Source organism: Terrapene carolina, unplaced genomic scaffold (assembly GCF_002925995.2).
Source record: "Terrapene carolina triunguis isolate 2854851 unplaced genomic scaffold, T_m_triunguis-2.0 Scaffold233, whole genome shotgun sequence".
In the NCBI taxonomy this organism is placed as follows: Eukaryota; Metazoa; Chordata; order Testudines; family Emydidae; genus Terrapene; species Terrapene triunguis.
Window position 1 is genome coordinate 10,700,453 of NW_020664584.1, and position 25,647 is coordinate 10,726,099.

At 49.1% G+C, this 25,647-nt stretch overlaps 1 protein-coding gene across 1 annotated transcript in view; it reads right to left on the reverse strand.

Moving 5' to 3' along the window:
• Positions 1-1,083: 1,083 nt before the first annotated feature.
• CHD6 (chromodomain helicase DNA binding protein 6) overlaps positions 1,084-25,647 on the reverse strand; it is a 193,061-nt gene continuing 168,497 nt past the window's right edge. Inside the window, exons 32-38 of the mRNA XM_026656826.2 lie at positions 24,948-25,096; positions 24,207-24,413; positions 22,772-23,218; positions 20,183-20,374; positions 16,555-16,674; positions 6,753-6,857; positions 1,084-4,594 (exon numbers count right to left, since the gene is read on the reverse strand). Coding sequence (XP_026512611.1) covers positions 3,701-4,594; positions 6,753-6,857; positions 16,555-16,674; positions 20,183-20,374; positions 22,772-23,218; positions 24,207-24,413; positions 24,948-25,096 — 2,114 coding nt within the window. The 3' untranslated portion in view covers positions 1,084-3,700. The remainder of the gene's footprint in view (positions 4,595-6,752; positions 6,858-16,554; positions 16,675-20,182; positions 20,375-22,771; positions 23,219-24,206; positions 24,414-24,947; positions 25,097-25,647) is intronic.

Below are 25,647 nucleotides of genomic sequence, written 5' to 3' on the forward strand. Positions count from 1 at the left end.
GAAAAATTAATACAGCTGCAGGCTGTACTGTCAAATTCCATTTGCTGTATTTAGCCACCCCAAACTTAAAGGGACTCTCAAGAACAGACGTAAAATGTGATGTACCTTGATTTTTTTTCTTAAGGCCATGTTCAAACTTCATGCCATTCCTTGAAGGTAGGCTCCTTTTCCTCTACCACTTTGATACTTTTTGTCCCTGTGCTTCCCAAAATAAACCTACCTCAAAACAATGGTTGCAACTGAGTCCTAGAGAGCAACTCTAATACACCACCCCAAGGTATGTTCATATTCCAGGGAACCATGATCAGAAAACGGCTTTAAAATTTCAAGATTCCAAAGAATGGAGTGTGTCCAATGGTTAGGGCAGGGCCTGGGAACTAGGACTCCTCTACTTGTTGCCAATACTGTTGCTGGACTTGTTTATGACTGTTGATAAATCACCTTAGTTTTTCAGTCCATCTATTTACCTAGCTGCAAAATGGAAATTGCACTATCTTTCTAAAGCATAATGATATCCTTTGATTCATTATTACAAGCATTTATTTGGCACCTACTAACATGGTACAAAGTTTAAATGGAGACACTTAAGATCTCAATAGGAGAAACTAAACACTGCTCCTCTTCTGCGGAAAGGTGGTGCTGTGCAAGTGCAAAGGATTTATTACTGGTTCTTTGGATTTTATGAACAGTTCTCTTGGCTCCCACTGATTATCTTAATGAAGCACCTCAGTGTAGAGACTCTGTGTACCACCAACTGCCTGTCTGCCATTCAGTTGGGTGCATTTAAGCCTGCTATGTAACTTGGGCTGCTCCATTGCACTAGTTGTTCAAGCAGCATGGCAGGTTAATGTGTGCAAAATTGAAGGGGAAGCAGCAAACACTTACTGACACAGCTGAGGACGTAGTTGGTAAACTAGCTCATTTTCTTGAAACGTCTGTGAATCAACAGCAATTAGTCAACCCCCCCCCCCCCCACACACACACAGTAAGCACATGAGGGATGATCTGTAGAGGGTGTGCTGTATATAACAACCATGGATATTGTTCATGCTGAGAAAAAAAGCAAGTAACGTTTAGCACTGAGTCAAGTGAATCAAACATTCACATATATTTGCTGAAAAAATTATATACATCTGTGGCAAGGCTCTGCCAAGTTTGAAAGATAAGCATCATCTAGTCACTAAATTAAAAAAATAAAAATTTGACTTTTAAATCTTTTTCTTTTTATCCATGTTCAAGAGCACAGACAGTTTATTTTGTTAGCACATTTGGTGGAAAACGTATGTTTGTGTGAGTGTCCATGAAAGTGGTGAAAACTGGGTATTTGTTCTAGGATATGATGATGGAAAGTAATAAGAAGCCACTTATGCCTTACAATGTAAATAATCCACAGAGTTTCTCTATCGGATTTCAAAAAGGGTCACACAATAGCAGCCAAAGAGAAGCCTAAACACCCAGAGACTTAACATACATGTTTGATAAGTAAGAACATGCTGGCTAGTTAAATACATTTCACTTTGAACCCTGTTCCTTATGAGTGCAACCCTGGAAAAACAACCATCCCATATAAGAAATGGACTCTGCAGAGATTTCTATACCCATTCACAGTAAGGCTTTGAAGATATATGAAGTTTTATAGCATTTGTATTTTAAGGATTTAGGGCAAGTACATGTTCTACTGAGTAAAAAGAAAGTTAGTACTTAAAAGGTTCAAAAATATATCAATCAAGTGATTTTTTTACATAAATAAATTATATTGATTTTGGATTTAACAGCTGAAAAAACCCTTTCTGCTTCCACTGGAGGCAAAACTGAACAAACTGTTAGTTAAATAGAGATAGCAGCATTTCTAAGAAATCTGTCGATAATGATACAGTATCTATGCTACAAGGGTGTTATTAAATAGAACACATTTAATGATCTGACTTTTGCATTATGATCAGTTACATAATTTTTTTTTTTAATCGCATCCAATTCAATAAAGTGGGAATAAATTCATTGAAAATATAATTTTTTAGGTCATGGGTAACAGACTTCTTTGAGATGCTAATTGTAACATGTACATAATTTATAATCCCAAATGTATAAAAGACAATGACAAAAAGCATCATAAATAAATAATGCAAACTGAAATAGTTATGTCAAAACATTTGGACCATCTGATAAATTAGGAAAACTGTAACAGAAAATAAGTAAAAAATACAGTAAATGGTGACAATCAAATGCAAAACTGATTACTAGCACACTTCAGCTCCCTCAAACAGTCTGCCATTTCACTGCTGCACCACTAAGTGTTTATTTCAAGTCTCAAACCATGAGCTGCAAATAAGAACAAGCCCAAGTGAAAGAAAAACTAAACAGGAGCAGTGAGGAGAGAGGACTACATGGAGTTTACCTGTGGAGGTGTCTCAAGACACAGAGTTTGGGGGACTGATCACATTAAAAACCCGTTAATTTAAAATGCATACTGTAGAATTATTTGCCAACGGGACTGCTGGGAAACACTGTTCAACAGCAAATAGAACAAAGAGGAATGGAAAGAAGAAGCAAAAATAATCTCTTCACAGTCTAACCCTAGAAAAGGAAGATGAACACAAGCTTTGAAAACCTCAACAATCCTTCTCAAAGGACTCACAATTGTAAAGCCAGCCCAACAGCTTTCTGTCTGTTTATTTTGTTTTTGTTTTCAGAAAATATGTCACTTATGGGGGGAGGAGGAGAACTGTAAAAAAAAAATTTAAAAACTCAAAAGCCTCAGTATTCATATAAGAGCATTATATGAGTGGCCTGTTCATTGTTGGAAAAACAACTCTTTACAGGACTTCTGATGCCATAGATGAGAACTGAATACTAGCAGACCGGTGAAGTAACTGGTAGCTTTAGGTACAAGAACCTCAATGAAAGACATGCAGATGTGCAAAACCTTTTCAGCACAAGCTGGAAAAGTTCTTGTAACTAACAAGGAAAGGGCAACTGAAAGTCCACTAAACATAAAAAAAAACTTTGGTTTAAAAAAAATATAAAATAAAGTCTACGTAATCTTTTCACTTACTGCAGTTTGTCTCCAAAACTCCGAGGAGTGAAAGGGGGGGAAATTATATCACTACCAGTTATGCTTTTTTAAAAAGAAATTAATATATGCATTTTCAATCATTAGTTATATACTTCTGTCTATACTACTAGTCTAGTAACCATGATAAAATAGGGAAATACTTTAAATCAAAAATACACATTAGCACTTACTATAGCTGTGCTTTTTACCCCAAAATACAGTTTTATTCATTCAGTGTCACTGTAAAAAGAAATATCCTTGTCTGCATTGAGATCAAGAGATGAAAGTACTTTCTTTTGCTCCGGTTCTGCTTTTTTCTTTTTCCCCAGATAAATGAGCAATTTTGGGGGTGACCAAGTGCTGTATTTACTATTGTTGGTTGGGATGAACAACTGGATAACAGAAGAAGAATTCTGTGCCTCCCATACTAACTAGACAACACTGTTTATCTAATAAAGTGGCAAGACCCTGCAACTATTAACATATAATATGTCACCATAGTTTTCTTACAGGGAATTAGGTAGATAATATTACTCATGGAAACACAGGTTTTATGAAGGTGAAGAGCGGGCAGGAGGGTAAGTAACAAATATTTATGGGATAAGAAACTTACAAGCCACAATCTTTTTTCTTAATGAAACAAAAATTCTAATTGGTATTGTTAATTTCTTTTAACTCCTTCTCTTCCACTTGTAGGTCATGTTCTTTCTCTGATGACAAAGATTGGGTTTGCTCTGTACAGTTTTGACTGTTTGCAGCTTCTTTTTCAGACAGCGAGACAGTTTCTGGTTCTGGATTTGTTGGTTCCCCTTTAGCTTTCTTTCTCTTCCGCTTCTGGCTTTCTAGATTTGTTGCCTCAGAGTGTCTGGTTTGTTGTATGCCTGGCAATGTCATGCCAATACCAGGGGAAAGAAACATAGATGGATAGAGCAGTCCAGGGGACATTCCTGGGATAAGAAATGGATTAAAAGCTACAGGACTACTGGTAGTTATTGCAGATTCTGTCTGATCAGAAAATGAACTAGGACCAGGTTTGTCTTCAGACAGAGGTTCATTTTTCACATCCTGGCTACTTTGTTTGTCCTCAGTAGCTTTTCCCATATTTGATGTACCACTTTTAGTTGTGCTTGTTAATGAAGCTGGAGCAGTTGAAGTACAAGTAGTTGTCATTGGTGGGTTGAGAAGTCCTCCAACACCAAACATCTGCGGTACAGTAGCCATGCCTGGCAGCATCATAGGCAACATACTTAGGGTGCTTTTGACATCCTCACCAGCAGGCACTGCTGCAAATCCAGCAGGAAACCCAACCAGCCCAGTTAAAGGGATGCCTTGCATGTTTCTCATGTTCTGAAGTCCCACTAGATCCATTCCAGCAATAAGTCCATTCATGAATAACGGTCCCATTCCAGAAGAAGAATCCGATACAACACCAGGGGCTTTAATAAGTTCGCTTCTTGGCCTCCTCCCTCTTCGACGGGGCCCAGTGTCTCGGAGCACAGGCTCAGTTAGGATACGATTGAACTTGCTTTCTGGGAGGAATCCCTGAAAGTGACAAACAAAACAGAAAAAGCCCAAAGGTTATAGTAGCCCCAAAGAAAACTCAGCTTGTAGTCATGTGCTTACACCTGTGTTCCCAAAGGTAGCAACACACAAGCCCCTGTTGGTATGGTTCTGAAGATGGGATTTGAGAGGGATAGAGAACTTTCACCAAAGGGATGCTGTCAGTGCAAAACACCTCCCGCCCTGCCCCTGGCATGATGCTGCAGAGAAGTCCAAAAGCTCACGGGGAGGAGAGGAGAAAGCACTTTTTGCTCTGTCTAGACAGTACAATTTCTGCTTTTCCTGAGCTTCCTGGGTGGGTGAGTTCTGTTACTGAGAACTGACATCTTTAATGACATCAAAAGCACAGGGGCAGCCCAGAGTCAGTGACGCTAAATCAGTTACCATCCCAGCTTGAATTCTGGCTGCATCACCAAGTGAAAAACATTATTTTTTAGACTTTAAGGGCCAAATTTTCAAAGCCCTGCACAACAGCAAAGCTGCAAAAAATGCACATGCGAACAGTGTGTGCTTATTTTCTGGAGCTCACCCATTACTTAGAGCTTTAATGTATGGCTCAAACCGTTTTGTATAGATATTAAACAATAAGGGTCTTCTGGACCCCCAGACATAGGGCTAACCTACACACACAGCCTGGTGTGACTGTGTTTGTTTAAATTACAAAATAACCTAGGAGCATCTACAGAATAGAAATAAAACCTGTTATCCAGCATTCTTAGCACAAACATTTTAGTATCTTTCCTCTTACACTTAATTCTTGGGGTTTCAGGATAGCAAATAGGTTGCAAATGATGCATATTTAAATGGAAACATTTTGCATTTAGACTTGAAAAGGGTAGGAGCTCCATGCACTGCATGTGTCCTGCAGGCTGGATCAAAATATGCTGGAGGTTCACATGGCACAGCTACTGCACATAAAAGGGTAAATTTTCTACTCAGCCTCCACCTGTGCGTGTGGCAAACTGTGTGCACATGTGTGTGCCTGGACTTGGGAGGTGCAAACATCGCCCCATGCTAATGCTTGCTTGTGGGAGTGCAGATGCTAACAGACATGCAAGTGTTAAGCTAATTGAAAGGATGCACACAACAGTTAGCAGGCATGAAGGCCTTGGCATCAGCAAAGTGTGGGCACAAGTGGAGGTTGCCTCTTGAAAATGTATACAATAAATGCCAAACCCAGCCCCTGAAGGAAGCCTAATGACTCAGTGTGAGATAGACGTTGCACTGGAGGCTTGCTCTCTGGGCTGGTGGAGCTGGCACCATCCTTGCCTGGCTGCTCTTTGTTTCTTGAGGGAATGGGTCAGTCTGTCACTCTCTAGTGCCAATTGTAGAGCAGCATAAACCTTCATACTGCCCATGCTCTCCTCCCACCTCCCAACCCAGCATGAGTGCCACACACAACTCCACAACCAAGAAGGGGGGGGAGGGGGGAGAGAGAATGGGGCCACATGAAAATGGAGTAACCCCACCCAAACACCAGCTGAATCTCCTTGCGATCCCTGTCCAAGGGAAGTAAGAGCTCCCACCCATGGCAGTTTGTTGCTCATTGGGGCAGTGACTCAGAGATTAGGAACAGAAAAAATAGTGGGGCAAATTTTGAAAAGTGCCTCCCTGCACATAAGGCCTGTTAGGCCATGAAACTTGCATGTTCCTTAGCAAATGTGGAATTTGCAGGAGTTGATACAGAAGCTGAGCTGAGGCCACTTTGAAAATCTGACCCATTTGGTCACATTTTGTCCGTTTCCCGTCCCAGTCCAGCCCCATGCACGAGTGTTCCCTCTACAACATCTCTAGTGCCTTGTCTAGTCATTTCTAAACATCCCAAGTTTTAAATCTTTCTGTCCAGTAGATTTTCTTGATATTTAGCCTAAACTTGCCTCCTCCTGTTCCCATCACTGCTAAATATTTCCTCTTCCACTTTTCCTATCCACCCATCACCAATCTGCAGGGTGCTCAGCTCCTCCCTGAGTTGTCACTTGGCCACACCAGGCAGAGTTGGTCCTGTAGATATTCCCTCCCATGTGTGTAACTGAGGCCCTGCCTTCCAATTCAGGGACCCTCCTTGGAAAAAAGGGGGTGGGGATGGGGAGGAGAAAGAAAAGATGACATGATACAGATTTCTCCAAAAGCTCTAACTTACTGAAAGCTTAACAATGTCAGCCCAGTCTGCTGCAACAGCATACTCCAAGTTTGCATCAAGCCACCTTGGCAATTCCTTCAATGCTGGTGCCATGGCTCCCCCTAACTATAAAACACAGTAAAAGGATGACCTCTGTTCCAGAAAGAGTTATGCAAAGTTACATAAGAAATATGATTAACCTTCTAGGAGTACACATAGATGAAGTGCAGCTGGCCTCCCTGTTCGGGGGCATTACCACTGCTCCCCAACACTCGACAGCTATGATCATTTCTTAAAACCAAACAGCCTGGAGTTTTGTGGCATCAGCAACCCAAGTTTCACCCGCAGACAGTGCGTGGTGTCCAGTGAGGTGCACAGCCTGGGCCTACTCCTGTCTACGTCACTGAGAATTTTGTCACTGGGAGGAAGGATCTCATGCCGAAGGCTCTGTACTAGCACTCAGCCAGGAACAGAAGCCAGTGCTCCTCTGCCAGCGACTCACTGAGACCTGGCACAAGTCACTTTTTCTCTGTGTCTTTGTCCCCCATCTGGCAAACAGGGATAAGAGCATTTGCTTCTTCTATTTATCTGGACTGTCAGCTCTTTGGGGCAGGGCCCGTCTGACTCTGTGTTTGCAGTGGCCAGTGCAGTGAATGTCTGTATTGGTGCTGACTGCAAGCTTCCTCTGTGCTGCTCCCAGCCACTGTGGCTCAGCCCTGACCTGTGGAGAGAGGGAAGTTCAGTCTCGAGGGCCTGTTCCATCTCTGGCCTCCCTGCTAAGCCTGCCAATGAGAGGACAAGTTGTGGTGATAGTGGCTTTTGTGAGGGGGATGCTCAGAAGCTGGCCTGAAACTCACCAGCTCTGTCTGATGGTAGTCTCCCTGCTGGAGCACAGGGAAGCACAAGGGGAGCTGAGCCAATGTTTTTCTAACTCACCAGTTTGATTTTTAATTAAGTGATTATTTTTAAAGTCACCTGCCCCAATCACATGGGTTTGTTTTAAATGGAATTTTGAGGGCAAGTTAAAGTCCTTCCTCACTGTAAGGAGAAGATACAAGAACTCAGCTGCCTGAGACTCGCCTTCTCCTGTCACACTGGGGTTCGCACTGCAGAGAAAAAACCATGATCTTGACTCAGACTTTGTGCTGCTTTCTCAACATTTTTGCAACAAGTGAGAGAACACGCTTGAGAACCTGCCCACTGCTTGCACGCAGCATGGCTCTGCCCAGGACTTGGAAGAGGATTTACATGCTGTTCTTGCACTTCTCAATCAGGGACAAAACAAAGACATTTGCACCACATCAAAAAATGACAGTTTTTGAAATAACCCCAGGAAATTGACAAGTAAGGATCAAATTAGCCCCTGCAGCCAACAGCAGGCATTACTTTGATCCTGAAGCTTTAAGCTGAATGCTGAATTGCTTTCCTGTTGTGGGACCCATGTGCCTTGGTGAGTGTGTGTATCTAGAAAAGATGGTTACTAACCTTTCTGTAACCGTTGTTCTTCGAGAAGTGTTGCTCATGTCCATTCCAATATAGACTTTTTTCCCCCTAGTGGTATCTGTCAGGTCGACTCTAGTGCCCCCTGGAGTGGTGCCTTCATGGCACAGTATATAAGTACCTACCAACCTGCTTCCTCCTCAGTTCCTTCTTGCCAGTAAATCTGACAGAAGGGCAGGAGGATGGGCTGTTGAATAGACATGAGCAACACATCTTGAAGAACAGTTATGGAAAGGTTAGTAACTGTCTTTTCTTCTTTGAGTGCTTGCTCATGTCTGTTACAATATAGGTGATTCCCAAGCAATCAGTCAGGTGGTAGGATTGGAGTTTCTGCAAGACATGGACTGGAGGACCGCTGTACTGAAGGCTGCATCGCTTCTTGCCTATTGAGTGATGGTGTAATGCGTAGTGGATGGAAGACCAGGTCGCTGCCTTGTAGATATCTACGACTGGGACATGAGCCAGGAATTCCGCTGATGAGGCCTGTGATCTCATGGAGTGCGCTAAGTGTGGGGAAATGTGACAGAGTGCTAGGTATGAAAGCCTGAGTCAGCACTCTGTTCACAGTAGCTCCTATCAGGCAAAGCAGATTGGAGCTGACTAAGCAGAGCTCTGCCTAATTTGTGGGCGGGGCGGGGCAGGGCAGAAAAGCTTATTAAGCCATTAGTCAGAGCCCACAAATAGGCACAGGAAGGAAGTAAAAAGGTGGGAAGCAGGCAGTAAAAGAGAGAGATAGAGATTGCTCTCCCCTGCTTGTTAAATGCGCTATGTATGTTGTGAAGGTGGTGGGCCTCCTTTATAAATAAACAGCACAAGGTGTTGGACCAGCACAAGGGTCTCTGAGTAGTTTTGTCGACTGAGACAGAAACAGGACCAAGGAGGCCCTGTTACACATGGGGCCTTGTCTGGGATCTGAGCCAGAACAAGGGTTTGGTGGCCTGGGCAAAGGAGGAGACCCTGCAATGGCTGGTAAAACAACAAGAGGAGATGCAGAAGGCCCAACAAGGTTTTCAACAATCCCACCACATGGAGAGACAGGCTTTGCTTGCCTGGCAGGCAGAGCAGCAGAAAAGCCTGCAGGACTTCATAAGGGAATAAGCCAGCTTCCAGCAGCAGCTCCTACAGAAGGTGGTAATTTCCCCGGTGGGAGATGGTGCCCGAACACAGAACCTTGGACTATGTAAAATGGGCCCTGCAGATGACCCAGATGCATTCCTGGACACTTTTGAGAGGGGAGGGTAGCTGTCAGTGCAGGTTGGGCTAGAGCAACTTGGGCCCTGCGGTTCACTCCCTATCTGTCAGGAGAAGTCCAAGCGGCCTATATGGCCGAATGAGGAGCAGGCCAAAAAATATGAGACAGTGAGGGCAGCCATCCTGGATCGGGAGGGGCTGTCTACTGGGAAGTACTGCCAAAAGTTCAGATCAGCAAGGTTGACGGATGTTTATGGCCCCTGGCATTTGCCCAAAGACTGATGGACTGGGCCACGCGCTGGTTGAGACCAGATACCCAAATGGTGGTGGAAATAATGGACACTCTGGTATTAGAACAGTTCCTTCAGGGCCTCCCCGAGAACATATGCGTGTGGGTGAGGCAACATCCACTGAGCACAGTGGATGCTGCCATGAAACTGACAGAGGAGTATGCAGAGGCAGACTTTCCCAGGAAAGATGGGCAACCATATAAGGATCCAGAGCTGGGGAGAAAGACTGAAGAACCCACAGCAGGAAGGGGCATGGACAGGAAGAACCCCGGAGTTCCAGCTGGGACTCGACCCATTATTTGCAATGTGGACAATCTGGACAGATGAAAGAGGCCTGCCTGTACATGGATTTTGCCAACTTTTGTGGCTGGGCCAGGGCGGATGGAAAGATAAAAGGGCAAAAACTGTTCACCATTTCTGTGATGGTGGAGAGGAAACTCCAGAAGGGCCTTGTGGATATGGCCTCAGCTTGCTTTCTTGTACAGAGGGAGCTGGTGAAGCCTCACTGGATAATTCCAGGAGCAACTATGGACACAGAGTGTGTCCATGGGGATAAGAGGAATTGCCCCATAGCCCAGGTGCTCCTGTAGGTCCCGGGAAGATTTTGGTGGAAACAAGTTGGGGTAATGGAGGGACTGCCTTATCTGGTTGTCTTGGGCACGGATTAGAGTCCCTTCCCCATTGGGAAGCGAGGTGGTGGGAGGAATCCCACGTTAGGAAAAGGAGAACCGGGGGAGGGAGGGAGAGGAAGAACCCCAAAAAAGAAGCAGGAGCGACCCCTAGACAACAAAGCCTGAATCTGGAGACAAGAGATATCCCAGGGAAGTAAGGAAGGAGGTACGGGGGGACAGACAGCCCAAACTCCTTAGTAGAGGTCACGGGGTCAATGGAGCTCCCTGCGACAGAATCCCCAAGACAAGAAACCCAGGCACAGTTTGGAGACTTGAGGGAACCTGGTGCCCTGGGTGATCCAGGGGATGAGGGGAGTAACCTTGATCCCCTGCCAGATGCAAAGAGAGAGAATGAGAGGAGTAACCCCCCGGGATGCCCCTAGTGTGAAGACCAATGGGCTGCTACAGAGCTATGGGGGGTATTCGCCCGCCACATGGTGAGAGGTCTGTGGGTGGGGGATGAACAAACCCCACAAGGGAAACCCAGATGATTGCCCTGGAGATAGAGAGGGTGGCCCCTCCGGTAAGGGAGGCAGAGCACAGGGAAAGAAGAACCTTGTGGTTAGATAAGGGGGGAAGGTGTGTGACAGAGTGCTAGGTATGAAAGCCTGAGTCAGCACTCTGTTCACAGCAGGTCCAATCAGGCATAGCAGATTGGAGCTGACTAAATAGAGCAGTGCCTAATTTGTGGGTGGGACAGGGCAGAAAGGCTAATTAAGCCATTAGCCAGAGCCCACAAATAGGCACAGGAAGGAGGTAAAAAGGTGGGAAGCAGGCAGTAAGAGGGAGAGAGAGAGTGCTCGCCCCTGCTTGTTAAAGGTACCATGTATGTTGTGAAGGTGGTGGGCCTCCTTTATAAATAAACTGCACAAGGTGTTGGACCAGCACGAGAGTCTCTACTTAGTTTGTCGACTGAGACAGAAGCAGGACCAAGGAGGCTCTGTTACAGGGAGCCACCTTCATCAGGTCATAGCACTTGCAGATGGTTATATGGAGATATACCTATCTCATAGAACTGGAAGGGACCTTGAAAGGTCATCAAGTCCAGTCCCCTGCCTTCACTAGCAGGACCAAGTACTGACCCTGACAGTTTTCCCCCCGATCCCTTAATGGCTCCCTCAAGGATTGAGCTCACAACCCTGGGTTTAGCAAGCCAATGCTCAAACCACTGAGCTATCCCTCTCGAGACTGGGTTCCCCTTCATCCTTTCTGTGACAGCAATGAACAGTTGGGTGGACTTCCAAAAGGGTCTGGTCCTTTCTCTGTAAAAAGCCAGGGCACATCTAACATCCAGAGTGCAGCTTCTGCTCCTGTCTATTTTTATGGGGCTTGGGATAGAAGACTGGGAGAAAGATGTCCTGACTACTGTGGGAATGGGAGACCACCTTCGGAAGGAAGGACGGGTGTGGGCGAAGCCTAACTTTGTCCTTGAAGAAGACTGTGTACGGAGGTTAGGCGGTGAGTGCCCGGATCTCTGAAACCCTCCTGGCTGAGGTGATGGACACCAGGAAGGCAGTCTTCCAGGATAAGTAAATCAAGGGACACATTGCCAATGGCTCGAATGGGGGCCTGTCAACCAAGATAGCACCAGGTTGAGATCCCAGGGGGCCAGAAGCTGGTGCACCTGTGGATACAGGCAATCTAATCCCTTAAGGAACTGAGCATAAATCGGGTTGAAGAAAACTGATCTGCCATTCACCGATGGGTGGAACGCCGAGATTGCAGCTAAGTGGATTTTGATGGAAGATATTGCAAGACCTTCTTTCTTCAGGTAAAGCAGGTAATCCAGGATAAAGGGCAGCCTGGTCTCCATGGGGGGGACCCCTTTCTGAAGTGACCACAAGGAGAACCTTTTCCACTTTGCTAGGTAGGCCATTCTGGTTGACTGCTTTCTACTACCTATAAGGATGACTTGTACTGGCGCCGAGCAGTACTGTTCCATCTCACTCAGCCACGAAGGTTCCAAGCCCTCAGGTGCAGGGACTCTAGATTCGGGTGGAGCATGCGGCCGTGCTCCTGGGAGATCAGATCTGGCAACATTAGAAGGCTGACTGGTGTGTCTATTGAGAGGTCCAGCAATGTGTTGAATCAATGTTGCCTCCATGCTGGTGCTATGAGAATCATGTGAGCCTTGTCCTTTCTGATCTTGAGCAGAACTTTGTGGATGAGGGCTGTGGGAGGCATCTGTGAGTAGCTCCATCGAAGGTGTGGGCCTTGTGAAGGGAACGCCGGTACACACTGTGTCTCGCTCCAGCCACTACTGAAGGGCTTTGAGTGTCGCTGGTGGAAGTGAGACCACTCTGTCTAGTGGGTGACAACCTGATATGTACACTGATACCAGCCACAGTTGGAGAGGGCGCAGTCTGAAATGTGTATGCTGCACAGTGCAAGAGGCCATGTGCCCCAGGAGCTTCCAACAGCTCCTTGCCATGGTGGTGGAGCATGCTTTCAGGCTTTGTATAAGAGCTACAATGGCCCTAAAATGGTTCTCCGGCAGGAAGGCCCTCACCTGATTCGCATCAAGAATTGCTCCTATATATTCTATCCTCTTGACGGGCATGAAGTTAGACTTGTGTTCGTTGACCAGGAATCCCAGGTTCCTGAAAGTGAACTGTACGAGGCCCACGTGTTGTTCCACAAGTACCCTGGACCAGCCCCTGACCAGCCAGTCGTCTAAGTATGGGTAGACCTGCACCCCTCGTCTCCCGAGAGAAGCCAGACATTTCGTAAATACCATTGGAGTTGCCGACAGGCCAAAAGGCAGCACTGTGAACTGATAGTGGTTCTGGTTTACCACGAATCAAAGATATTTTCTGTGGTCTCGGAAAATAGCAATATGAAAGTATGCGTCTTTCAAGTCGAGGGTGGCATACCAGTCCCCTGGATTTAGGGAAAGAATAATCAAGGCCAGAGAGACCATGTGGAACTTCAGCTTCTTCAAGAACTTTTTTAGGTTCCTGAGGTCTAGGACAGGCCTGAGAACCCCGTTGGATTTTGGGATCAGGAAGTAGTGGGAGTAAAACCCCTTGCCTCTTAGCTCCATGGGAACCTCCTCCACTGCCCCCGCCCTTAAGAGTGACTGCATATCCTCGGCCAGAAGATTTTCGTGAGAAGGGTCCTTGAAGAGGGATGGGGAAGAGAGGTGGGAAGGAGGGGAAGAAATAAACTGCACGGTATATCCCACTTCTGCCGTGCAGAGCACCCATCAGTTGGATGTGATGTTGGCCCGTGCCCAGTAAAAGTGGGACAAATGGTCCACAAACATAGGGGTAAGATTCAGGTTCTGAACTGGTGCACTGTCCTCGGGTGCATCCTCAAAAGTTTTGTTTATTGCCCGACAGTTGTTTTGTGGGCGCAGATGTCGAGGCTGATGAGGAATGAAGGGCCTCTCTTTTCCAGAGCCCCTTACTCCTCTTTCATACGAAGTCTTGCCTCTGCTGGTGATGTGGCAGGTAAAAATGGCCCATGGGCTGAGGCTTACGATGCTTCTGGGATGGGGCAGAGTGTGGAGGCCCAATGACTTCAGGGTCACCCTCGACTCTTTTAGGCTATAAAGCTGGGTGTCCATTTGTTCTGAGAAGAGGGACTGTCTCTTGAACGGGAGATCATAAGAACATAAAAACAGCCATACTGAGTCAGACTAAAGGTCCATCTAGCCCAGTATCCTGTCTTCCGACAGTGGCCAATGCCAGGGGCCCTAGATGGAATGAACAGAACAGGTAATCACCAAGTGGTCCATCCCGTCGCCCATTCCCAGCTTCTGGCAAACAGAGGCTAGGGACACCATCCCTACCCTCATAAGGTAGGCCAGACAACTGAAGCCAGGAGCTTCGCCTCAGCACTCCCTGTGACCATTGCTCGGGTTGCTACGCCCGCGGCATCCAAGGCTGCCTGGAGGGATGCCTTGGCTATGGCCTTGCCTTCTTCTGCCATGGCCGCAAACTCTGACCTAGAATCCGATGGCAGGAGCTCTTGGAATTCCTGCATGGCTGACCGGGAATTAAAGTCATACTGATTAAATAGGGCCTGGTGATTTGCAATCCTTAACTGAAGACCTTCCATGGAGTAAACTTTTCTCCCTAAGAGGTCCAGTTTCCTGGCCTCTTTTGCTTTGGGCAATAGTCCCTGCTGTCCTTGCCTTTCCCTCTCGTTGGCCGCAACAACAACCAGGGAGCCCAGTGAGGAGTGGGTGTGCAAATATTCACAGCCATTATGGGGGACGAAATACTTCCTCTTCACCCGTTTAGCCATGGGCTGGAGAGAGGCCAGGGTCTGCCACAATGCCCTTATAGGCTGTAGGATGGCTTCAGTCAGGGGCAAGGCTACTCTCGCCGGACCTGAGGGAGTCAGAATGTCTACCAAGGCCGGGGCTGATTCCGCAATCTCCTCCACTTGGAGGTTGAGATTCTGAGCCATCTGACGCAGGAGCTCCTGTGGGCTTTGTAGTCATCCTGCATTGGGGCTATGGCTATATCCGTCATTTCCTCGTCAGGGGAGGATGACGAAGAGGCCTGGACTGTCACCGGGCCTTGTATGTCATCCGGTGCTGACGGGTCTCCCGCAGGTGTGATCTGAGAGTCCTGGACTTCTGCCCCGGGAATGGAACCCCTTTCCGACAGGGATGGAGGGAGCGCCCTCATCTCAGAGGGTGCTGAGAGTGAGTGTCCCCTGTGGGAGCCCTGAACCATGTGCAGCCAAGGGGTCAACATCGGCCACTGAGGTGGCATCTGCCATTTGTCCAGGGGCCCATACTGGCGGAGCAAGTCCCTGGGCCATGTCAGCTGGGCATCTATGGTCCGCCCAGAGTCTGCTCCCTCGTCAGGCGTACGACTCTGCCTGCAATTCGGAGCTCGAGGACCCATTCCCTAGGCGACCAGGGCGGTGCCTTGCTCCTTGGCGCCGAATGACTGTACCATGATGGAGAGCGGCATCATGGTAGAGAATGGTGTTGCAACGGAAAGTGGTGCTGTGATTTGGAGCGGCACCGAGACTGTGACTGGTGTTGGGGCAAGGTGCAGTGTCACTGTGGCGAGCGTGTCTGTGGTGTCGAGTCTCTTGATGATGAGTGGGAGAGAGGGCGGTGCCTCACCATCATTGCAGGCTTGCCCAGGACTGGTGCTTGCTCTCTTGGAACTGGGCCTTGCGGTGCCTGCATTGTCCCCTGCGGACCTTAGCTTGGGGGGGATGGCAGTGCTGGGAGAGTTAGAAGGTTCCATGCTGCCTCATATGCCTCTGGCGTTGATGGTGCTGTCAGGGTCGTGTCCCCTTCTTGGCTCATCCTTTGTGAGGAGTCCATTGGTACTCGACTCAACGGGTTCCTCCCCTGGGGCCGGAGTCAACAGAGCTGGTTGGATTGCAACTGATTGAGAGTGGCCCCCCACAGATCTCAGTCTATGGTCTTTCTCACAGGGGAACGCCACCATTCCAACTTTTCTGTCCTCTTCTTTGGCACTGGTGATGGAGAACAGTGTCGTGCTGTTGGCGCCGACCTCTTGGGTGCCAAAGAAGCGTGCTGGGAGGAGGTCAGCACCAGGGAGCCTGGTCCATGCTGGGTTTCCCTAATGGATGCCAGGACACTCCTGGTCAAGGAAGTGCTTGGTGCTAGGTCAGGCTGCAGCTCCAAAGCGGGGCAAAATGCCCCCTCCAAGAGGAGGAATTTCAATGGATTGTTTCTCTTTTTTGTTCTTGGTTTGAAATTCCTACAAATCCAGCACTTTCCTTGGATGTGCCCCTCCCAGGTATTTCAAAGAGCTGTCATGGGGGTCACTTATTGGCATAAAGCAACAAAGAGTTCTGTGGCACCTTATACACTAACAGATGTATTGGAGCATAAGCTTTCGTGGGTGAATACCCACTTCGTCAGGGGGGAAAAAAGTCTTCCAGCGACAGTGCACGCGACGCACACACACCTATACTAGAATGGACATGAGGAAGCACTCAAAGAACAGTCTATATCTACTCTGCTGAGTCAGTTAATTATTGTCAGTAGGTTGGTATCCCCCTGGCACACTTGTGGCTCTGAGAGTGGTACAGATCCATGTGTGTATTACAGACTTTGGTTACCATCCTACCTACTTCTCAGGATTTAAAATCCAGGTGGGACAGCTGGGTCTCTGCTAACTATTTCTATGCAGACCAAGGACCCCAAGCACAGCAAATGTCTTTGCTTACCCTCCGTCCTGTACCCTTATGGACCACAGGTACCCGCTCCTCTCCCGTGAGTGAGTTTATGTCCAGTTTGCTGGGGTCCTTGCAGCGCTGCCTCCTCTGCTTGGGCTTGTCTGAAAAACTCTAGAAGGCAAATAAGAGAGCATTAATGAGAATGGGTGGCTAGAAACTTGGGAGGGAAAATGGCCAAGCCAAGCTGATGGTGTGAGGGAGGGGCATCTGTGCAGGCCCCACTCCACAGCTCTGCTTTTTGGATGAGGGCAAATCTATTTTGATAGGTCTGAAGATAGTCTAGGCTGAGGCACAGCAAAAGTAACTACTCCATCTCTGACTGATGTCTCTGCACACCTAGAATTGCTGCCTGTTACTAAATTCACAGCAGAAAGACTATGCTGGATCTCCTTAAAAAGTCCCAGCCATAATTCAGAAAGGAAGAGCACAGCAGTATGTGCCACAGTGTGGCAGCATGTCACATGCCTGGCCATCTGGCTGTGACCAGCTGGTGTCTCTTGTCTTACTTATCCTTAGATTGGAAGCTCTTTGGGCCACGGACCTTCTTTTGGTTCTGTGCTTGGTCCAAAACTAGGACACCTCACCACTATGGTAATACAAGTAATTAATAGTCATGCTTGTCCTACCAGACGTACTCCAGATACAAACCCTAACCCTGATCTCCTACTCTCAGAGTGCCAGTCTAGGGGAGCGAGTGTGGACCCATGGTTAGTGCATAGGACTGGGAGTCAAGATTCCAGGATTCTAGTCGGACTCTGCCCCAACTTCCTGAGTGACCATCGTAAAGTCCCTTAATCTCTTTGTGCTTCTGTTTCCACATCTAGCAGGTGGATAAGACTTGTAAGTTTTGCAGTTTCCCCATTTCCTGAGTCAGTTTGATTGTGACCAATCTCTTCTCTGCATTATGGCTTTTGGGCTAACAAGGCGCCAGTCTCAGACCCCTAATCATAGAGGAGTGGATCAGGGACATTAATACAGGCGTCAGTGTCCATGGACCCTTGTTTATTATCTGCCCATCAGCCGATCCCACCTCAGACACTCAGAGAGGGAAATGCCCTACTTGGTCCCTTTTAGGGAGCTCCCCCCAGAGCCAGGACCGCTCTTCACAGACTAGTCACCAGCCTTGTTTTAAATGTCCCATGAGAGGTGCCTCCACCCCTTCCCTTGCAAGTTGATTCCAGAATTTGCTGTCCGGAAGGTTTTCCTGTTATTCAGCCTACATTTTCCTTTGCTTAATTTCATCCCATTCTCTTGCTTGCTGATATTCCAGCTTTACCCGCTGCAAACCCTCCGAGCCATGTGAACTCTAGATCACTGCTCTTCAGGAGTGCAAGCTGCACAGCTGCAGTAAGCCAGTGCACATGTATGGAAGGAAGAGGAAAAACATGCAGCTGCCTAAATCAGAGTCAGAAACCAGGGTTTTTCTACAAAGAAAAGGCTCTAGGCCCAGTCCTGGCCTTCAGTGAAGCCAGTCTGTACTGTCAAAGGAGTACAAAGCACAGTAAAGCTGCCCTTACCAGACAGGTGAGGATTGCCCCCACATGGGGAATCCCACAGAGCCGGTGTTACAGCAGCGCAGGCACAGGGATGACTGGGATGCACAGTGCTCCAGTAGTACTCACTGGCAGAACAGCCCCTTAGGGTGCAGTTTAGAACTTCTGGCTGCCTCCATGACAGGACAGGGAGAGTGGCAAGGTAGCAGAAGGCCCCCCACACTCACGTGTGTTGAGTGCCACTGCTTCAGGACTCCTCAGAATCTCGCCTGGTGCATGCCCCTGGTGAGGTTTCTTTGGGCTATGACTAGAGCCCCACTGCTCTGCCTGCAAATTCTGGGTTTCTCAGTTCTAAGCAGCTGGTCATGCTAATGTACCCATCCGCCTCAGGAGCCACTCACTGCCTGTGCTCTGAGTTCTAAGGGAATCTTTACACACCTCAGGCTGCAGTTCCAGGTGCACAATCCCTTGGCACTAAGACACGGCTTTTTTATAGACATCATCAGTATCTCTCTTGATTCCCTTTCCATAATGTTTCATGGTCTGCGTTCAGATTAGTGAACTACTTTATAGGCTAAATGAGCCAAAATATGAATAACCAGCCTGTTGGAAGAAGAGTTGGGTGTTTATGAGCTTCTGAGAACAGGTCTGGCGTGTTCTGAACACATGCTCCTCTCCTGTCTGTCCTCCCATAGATCCTGGATAACAGAAATAGACACACAAGTGGGGATGGGTGATCAGAGGAGCTTTCCTCAGACACTCAGAGCACGACGGTTTCAAATTTCATCTTCATTTCACGTTGAAAGGCAAGAAATTATGTTCTCTCCCCTCTTGGTTTTTGCTTGTGGTTTTGTGGCTAGCCCAATTCGTAGATTCCAAGGCCAGAAGGGACCATCATGATCATCTAGTTTGACCTCCACAACACAAGCCAGAGACCTGCCAAACAATAATTCCTGGAGCAGGTCTGTTAGAAAAACAGCCCATCTTGATTTAAAAGCTGTCACTGATGGAGAATCCACCACAACCCTTGGCAAATTGTTCTCACTGTTAAAAATGTACACCTTATTTCCAGTCTGAATGTGTCTAGCTTCAACTTCCAGCCACTGGCTCAGGTTTAGACTTTTTTCTGCTAGACAGAAGAGCCCAATATTAAATATTTGTTCCCATGTAGGTACTTGCAGACTGTGATCAACTCACCCCTTAACCTTCTCAATTGAGCTCTCGAGTCTATCGCTATAAGGCTGGTTTTCTCCTCCTTTAATCATTCTGGTGGCTCTTCTCTGAACCCTCTTCAATTTATCAATATCCTTAAATTGTGGGCACCAGAACTGGACACAGTATTCCAGCAGGGGTCACACCAGTGCCAAATATGAAGATAAAATAACCTCTTTTCTCTCCATATAATTATCTATATGAGCTCATGTGCTAGTGCAGGGAACAGAGAGAAGCTATCAGAGCTGAACACCAGGCCTGGCTACTGAACGATGGGTAAGGATCAGATACTGGGACAAGCTCAAGCTGTGCCTGGTGTTGGTGCTGTCTGCTAATCTAGGCACTGTTCCCTGGGAAAGTGACACACCCAAACCTCGGGCACTTTGATTTGCCCTCATGGGCTGTCTGGCTTGAGACTTGCAAATTCCTCCTACTTCAATGCCTTGAGGTTCATTAGCAGCTCACAGGGCTGAGTAGGGCCATGCCTGCTGCCTTCTGCTCGGTTACAGAAAGTCTCCTTTGACTTAGCTGTGCTTTGTCATCCACAGTGACCCAGATGAGATGGGAGCTGCAGGCACAATTTCGGGGGGAACCTAGATTCACAGCTCTGCCCATTCCCCACCCATTTTTTGAGGTGCTGACCTAGTCCCTCAACATCACTGAGCAGCAAATCCTTGTGGCAGGAGCCAGCAAACAGACCGCAGGTGTCAATGCCATCTACCAGGAATGTGCAGCTATTCAAGTGTCTTTGCCCTGGGTGTGCAAAGAAGTACATTAGCCCTGCAAAACAGGAGATACCTGCAGCTCTGGAGACCAGCCCCACCCCTTGCATCTGGATCTAAGGCAGACAGGAAGGAGGCAGCATCTAGACCTGATGTACTGAAGCCTGAGACCCCCCAGAGGGTCACTCTTACTGTGCTGAAGCCGGGGACTTCGAGTGTGTAGTCCGACTGCTGTCTTAACCAGTCCAGGAGACTCTTGTTTGGAACAGCCTTCTCTGTCCGGATGCTTGTGGCTGTGACCGTATGCGGAGTTGAGGTAGCGGTGACCGGCCCGTCCGGGTGCGGGCTGCTCTGTGCAGGCTGGGTCTGATCTTCCTGAACATCCTGAAGTGAAGGAAGAAGGGAGAGCCCATGTGGGGAACACCATCATACTGCTAGTTCTCTCACCCCGATGTCACCCAGGCATACACAGAGCACCCAGGCAGAACCCGCCCCTGCAGACACCCAGGCAGGGCTTGGCAAGCCGGAGCCCAGGAGTTCCTGGTGTCCTTCACTTGGATCACCAAGAGCCACCAGGAGAAACATTCAGCCTCACAGGCACCCTGTTTGCACTAGGGGTGAGAGAGCTGGGAGACGTGGGACCAGTCTGTGTTTTCTGGGCGTCACCTGGAAAATGCCCTAATTGCCACAAGGCACAATGTGCTACCAGCAAACGCAGCCCAGATCCTGGTTCTTGTGGAGAGGCTTTGCCCCACATCCTCTCTGGGGAGAAGAGGCTCCCACCAGCTGCATCTAGAGAGGGCATGGCACTACCTCAGGCAACAGGCTCTCTGCACCCCTGGTTTGCTGACAGTACCCAGGCTGAGGGAAATCCACCCTGAGCAGGGTTTGCAATGGTACAAGTAACCCACAAATTCTGCTCTGCCAGGTGGCCTGGAGCTGGCTGGCTCCACCCAGAGCGGGTGTGATTCATTCCTCACCCAGCCAGCCTCCTCTGGAGTCCCAGAAGGAACCTAAAGCTTCCTTGTTCCAAGAGCCTGCTGCCCTTTCCAGGGTGAATTTCCTGGGGCAAGAGGAGGGGGCAGGGCCCCGCCTTGTGCTGGGGTGGGGGAATTCAGCCCAATACCTTCCCTGGGCTCTCCATCTCTGTGAAGCCCTGTTGTGGTAACTGGGCCTATGAATTTACCCTCATTGGGAGTCCAGCTGTGAAGTGAATGAGAGTTCATGGATTGTCACAATAACCTATAATAGCAAATGGTGAGTGGAAAAAAGAGATAGGCTGACTTAGTCCAACCCAAAGGTCTCCTGATAGATCTCAAGGATTGCGTGAAGATCATGCGGTAACCGAGAGCAGCGTGAGCCTGGAAATCAATGAACCAAAATTGGTGTGTTGGAAATTAGGCCTGTTGGTGGACAAAATATTGAGAGGATGGGACCAGGATGGGCTATTGTGCCCATCGCCCCCTTCGGAGGAACTGAGAGAGACAAACTGGCTGTGAGGAAGTGAAGGGGAACAATTGCTGACGGACAGAGGCGAACCCTGGCTGACTGACAGTGGCGGGAGCTGGCTACCGCAGCACTGAGAGAAGGGGAAGGAGGGTGCTTCACCATCATGGCTGCCACCCCTATCATCTCCTTCTTCACCCGGATCCTGAGAGATGTCCTGTCCAGACCAGGTCAGTCATCACCACCTCCACTGGCTCCAGCTAAGTGCTGAATATGCCGCCCCCCTGGTCTCCCTCCCATGCCCCCAATATACTCTGTTCCTTCCCACCATATTTCTTGTTTTTCCCTCTCTCCTTTTGCCTTCTGTTTAATAGGAGTCTGGATTAGCCAGCCAAGATAGTATATTTTGCAACACTGCTGTGAGACTGTGACCCAAGAGGCAGCTAAATGCAAGGCCCTCAGCAGCCCGATGTGGGTATGAGTTTGCCAGCTCTCAGACCATGTGTGGGGCCAGCAGTGAGACTGCAAGGAGGAATTAACCTGAAGTTGCATTTTCTACCTTTGCTGGTCTTTTCTCTCCCCCTTTTGTCTTGTCTGGTCTCTAGGAAATGGGATTAGACTTTAGCAGCAGCACTGACGATAGCTCTCCCCATCTCCACTCACTTCTCTTTCCCCCACAGGAGTTCTTACCATCTTTCGTGCCATGTAAGAGACTGTTGAACAAGGGGTTTGTCTTCTAAAGGCTCTCCAGCTCAAGGGAAAGGGAGCTGTTACAGTGAAAGTCTGACATGACACTCTGCATTTCAAATGCTTCAACTGGTTTCCCTTCTTTTCTGTACCTTCACTAGAAGGTTAAAAGGATGTTTAATGGCATGTTTGCCATGGGACTATGCAGGCTGTATACCAAACCCTGAACCTTGTTTACCACTTTCTCCTCTTGGACAGTGACTGAGTCATGTTAACACCTTTGATTTTCTGAGCCCCTTCATTCCATCTACATAAATACAGTAGCCCCCACGTGGGAGGTCAGGTTTTAATGCTTAGCAGTACTCAAGCACTCAGGGAAGAGTGCCCTGATCGGAGGCTGGGGGAAGCTCTGCAAGCCCCCACCTCCCTCCTCACCAAGAGACAGGGCCTGCCTCTCCGGGGTTGAGTCTGCTTCTCCTGCTCCAGGTTTGCCTCAGGCTGTCAATGAGGGGGCAGTTGTCCAGCCCTGCCCTGCCCTGTCCTGGGATGGACAGCAGAGCTCAGCAGTCATTGAGTGAACAGCTGGATCCACGTGAGCATTCAGGTGCTGAATCCTGCCTGCTTTGGGAGGGGGAATCATTTACCCACCTGCAGCCCGGTTTGAAGGCTCCTCTCCTTCAAGAAGATAAGGTCCATCCCTTCCACATTTTTTCTCCTGCCCCGTCGTCTCCTCAAGGCAGCATCATCTCTCCGGAGGCTTCCATTGACAATCTGCCCTGTGACCGGATGGATTAGCCCTGCCTGGAGGATGCCAGACAAGTCCATGCCCAGGGACCCCTGCAGGGAGTGCACCGTCCCTAACTTGGGCAGGTTGCTGTTCAGGGGGAAAGGAGAGGGGTTTCCTGGCGATCCATCGGATGCTCTGGCCAGGTTCCCTGAAGAGTCCCGCCAGCCGTTCAGCACTACAGGTGGACGGGAGTGCGATGCAGCTAAGTGTTCGAGACGTCTAGGTTTGGCGTCTCTCTCCAGCTCAAACTCATAGGGCTGCCTGTGCTTTTGTTCATCCTTCGTAAAGGCGGGAGCCAGGAAGCTTTCCTGTGTGCAGCAAAGACAGAGAAATGGTCACAGCTATGGCCTACATCGCACAGGCCTTACAACACTCAGAAGCACCTTTTAAATCCAGGGCACACTAGAATCATAGAACTATAGGGTGAGAAGGGACTGCAAGGGCTAAAACACTGGCACGAGAGAGGTTTCATGGGGCTAGGACTGGGGGAGGGGAGTGTATGGAGACGGGTGGCTATCGAGACTGGACAGAGCTCCTCAATCTCTCTGCTGGAGCCCTCCATGACCCTTTTCCCCCAGCCCAGCAGACAGCCACCACTTCCCTGCTAAAGGGATGGATGGAGTGGGACTTCCTGCAGAGCCCCATACTGCAGCAGGTGTGCTGCAGCTCAGTGAGCTGTAGGAGGGGCTCCTCCCAGCAGCAAACATGCCCCTGGTTCCCACACCCTGCCAGCAGCTGTTGGCCTCAGAACCAGAGCCCAGCCACCTCTCATTCAGCAGGGACAGCGCATAAGCGGGGGTCTCTGTGCTGGGGAGACAGAGCACTCTACTCAGAGCGCTGGCCCCAGGGCGGGGCATAGGGAGAGCACTGTGTTCTCGGCTAAACTGAGTGCGGGAGGAGGGATTTTGGAAGCACCTCTCCCTCCGAAGGAAGGCGAGCAGAGTCGCTCACAGAAATGCATCAAGTCGTTCGTCTGGGACCTCCAGCTGCCGTTCTCATAATGTCAGTAAATAAAGGGGCACCCCTAGGCTGAGATTATACATGTTGCCACAGGGGTTGCTGTGACTCGTCCCCCACAGTGACCTAACTCTATCCACCCACCTGGCACCTGGGTGAATGCCAGCACCGGGTTGGGGGGAAGGGTCTCCAAGCTGCCCCTGGGACTATACAATACACTTCAAATTGCAGAACAGCGAGAGCCAGAGAGGAGGGAAAGCTGCAGAGTTTCCCGGGCTGGGAAGCCCTGAACACCAGGGAGATGGAGTTCCTAAGGGGCCATGTGCCCTGACCCCTCACCTTTTGTACCTGTGCAACTAACACTCCGTTGTTGAAGCTGGGGTCCGGGGCTTCTGGCTCGGCAAAGCTGTTCCTAGTGCCTGCGTTGCTGGCTAACACTGATGTGGGCATCAGGGTTTGTGTTTCAAACTGCTGGCTAGAAGAGGGCCACTTGCCCTTTAAGACGGCGTGACAGATATTATCTATGCGGTTAATGATCACTCGGTCCTGCAAGCAGAAGCAGACAGCTCAGTGGCATGGCAAACCCAGGGCCATGGCATGCAAAGGATAGTGTGGACGCACAGGCCCTTGAGCCCCAAGGGAAATGCAGAGAGCCCGTGGGAGTGAAAATGGAACCGCCTCTCTTTTCACAAATGTTGCAGGGACCGATGCTTTCTGAAGGCCCTGTGAACTTGTGTCTGGGTGCACACCCATGCACATGGACATGTGTGCCATGGGACACTGAGTATGGAAGGGGAAATTCAGCCCAGGCAGAGGGCCTGCGCTAAGTCTGTGCTTCACTTCCATCCCACTGGGCCCCCTGCTCGGCCTCCCCGTGGTACCCCCAAATCCTGCTCGCAGCAGTGGGATTTCTGTGCATTCAGTCCCTTGCTTGCTCACTAACATGGACCAGGGCCATAGAGGTGGGTGGCTGGGGGTTTTGCCCATGAATAAGCTTAGTGAAGGGTGGCAAGGCAGAGAAGCTGGGCCGGGGCGGCCGCAATTTGTGAATGATTCAGACAGGTGCAGAACTGAAACCACCTTAGGCCACTCCGAGAAGGAGTAGAGCGTCTTCTCCTGCAGCAGCTGGGCGATGGTGGGCGCACGGGCATCCTGCAGCTCGTCCATCTCTCCAGGCTGGGCACAGGGAGAGCTCTTGCTCTCCTCTTCCAAATACTTCTCTGGACAATCTAGGTAAAGTGACAAACAGAAGGGGCCATCGTAACCCTGGAGCCCCCCACCGCGTAGTTGGCGCTGCTAGAACCCCACTCACCAGCCATCATTTGGGACTATTTTTCTTTTCAAAAAGTGAACCCGTTGGCTGTGAGTGGGCTAAGCGGCTGGTCAGCAGCAGCTGGGGGAGCCCTGGGTCCATGAGGGCTTTGGGCAGCCAAGGCCTGGGGCCAGTGAGGCCAGCGGGAATTCTGTTACTGACCTCAAGGGAGCAGAGCTTGGCCCAAAACCACTGAACAATGAACCAGCCGAAGGCCAAGGCCAGCCATGTTGGCAGGAACAGACACAGCCCTGCCTGCCAGTCTGAGCCACCCAGTCCTGGGTGGGCAGGGCGAGCCCCGTGCCACAGGGCAGTGCCCAGTCCTGGGTGGGGGCAGGGAGGGAAGGGCAAGCCCCCCATCACGGAGCAGTGCCGTGCTGGTGGGGGCAGGGAGGGCACAGAATGACACACACACATACACCGAAGGCCACCTGGAAGCCCCAGTGCAGTCTGTGTTTGCTCCTCTCA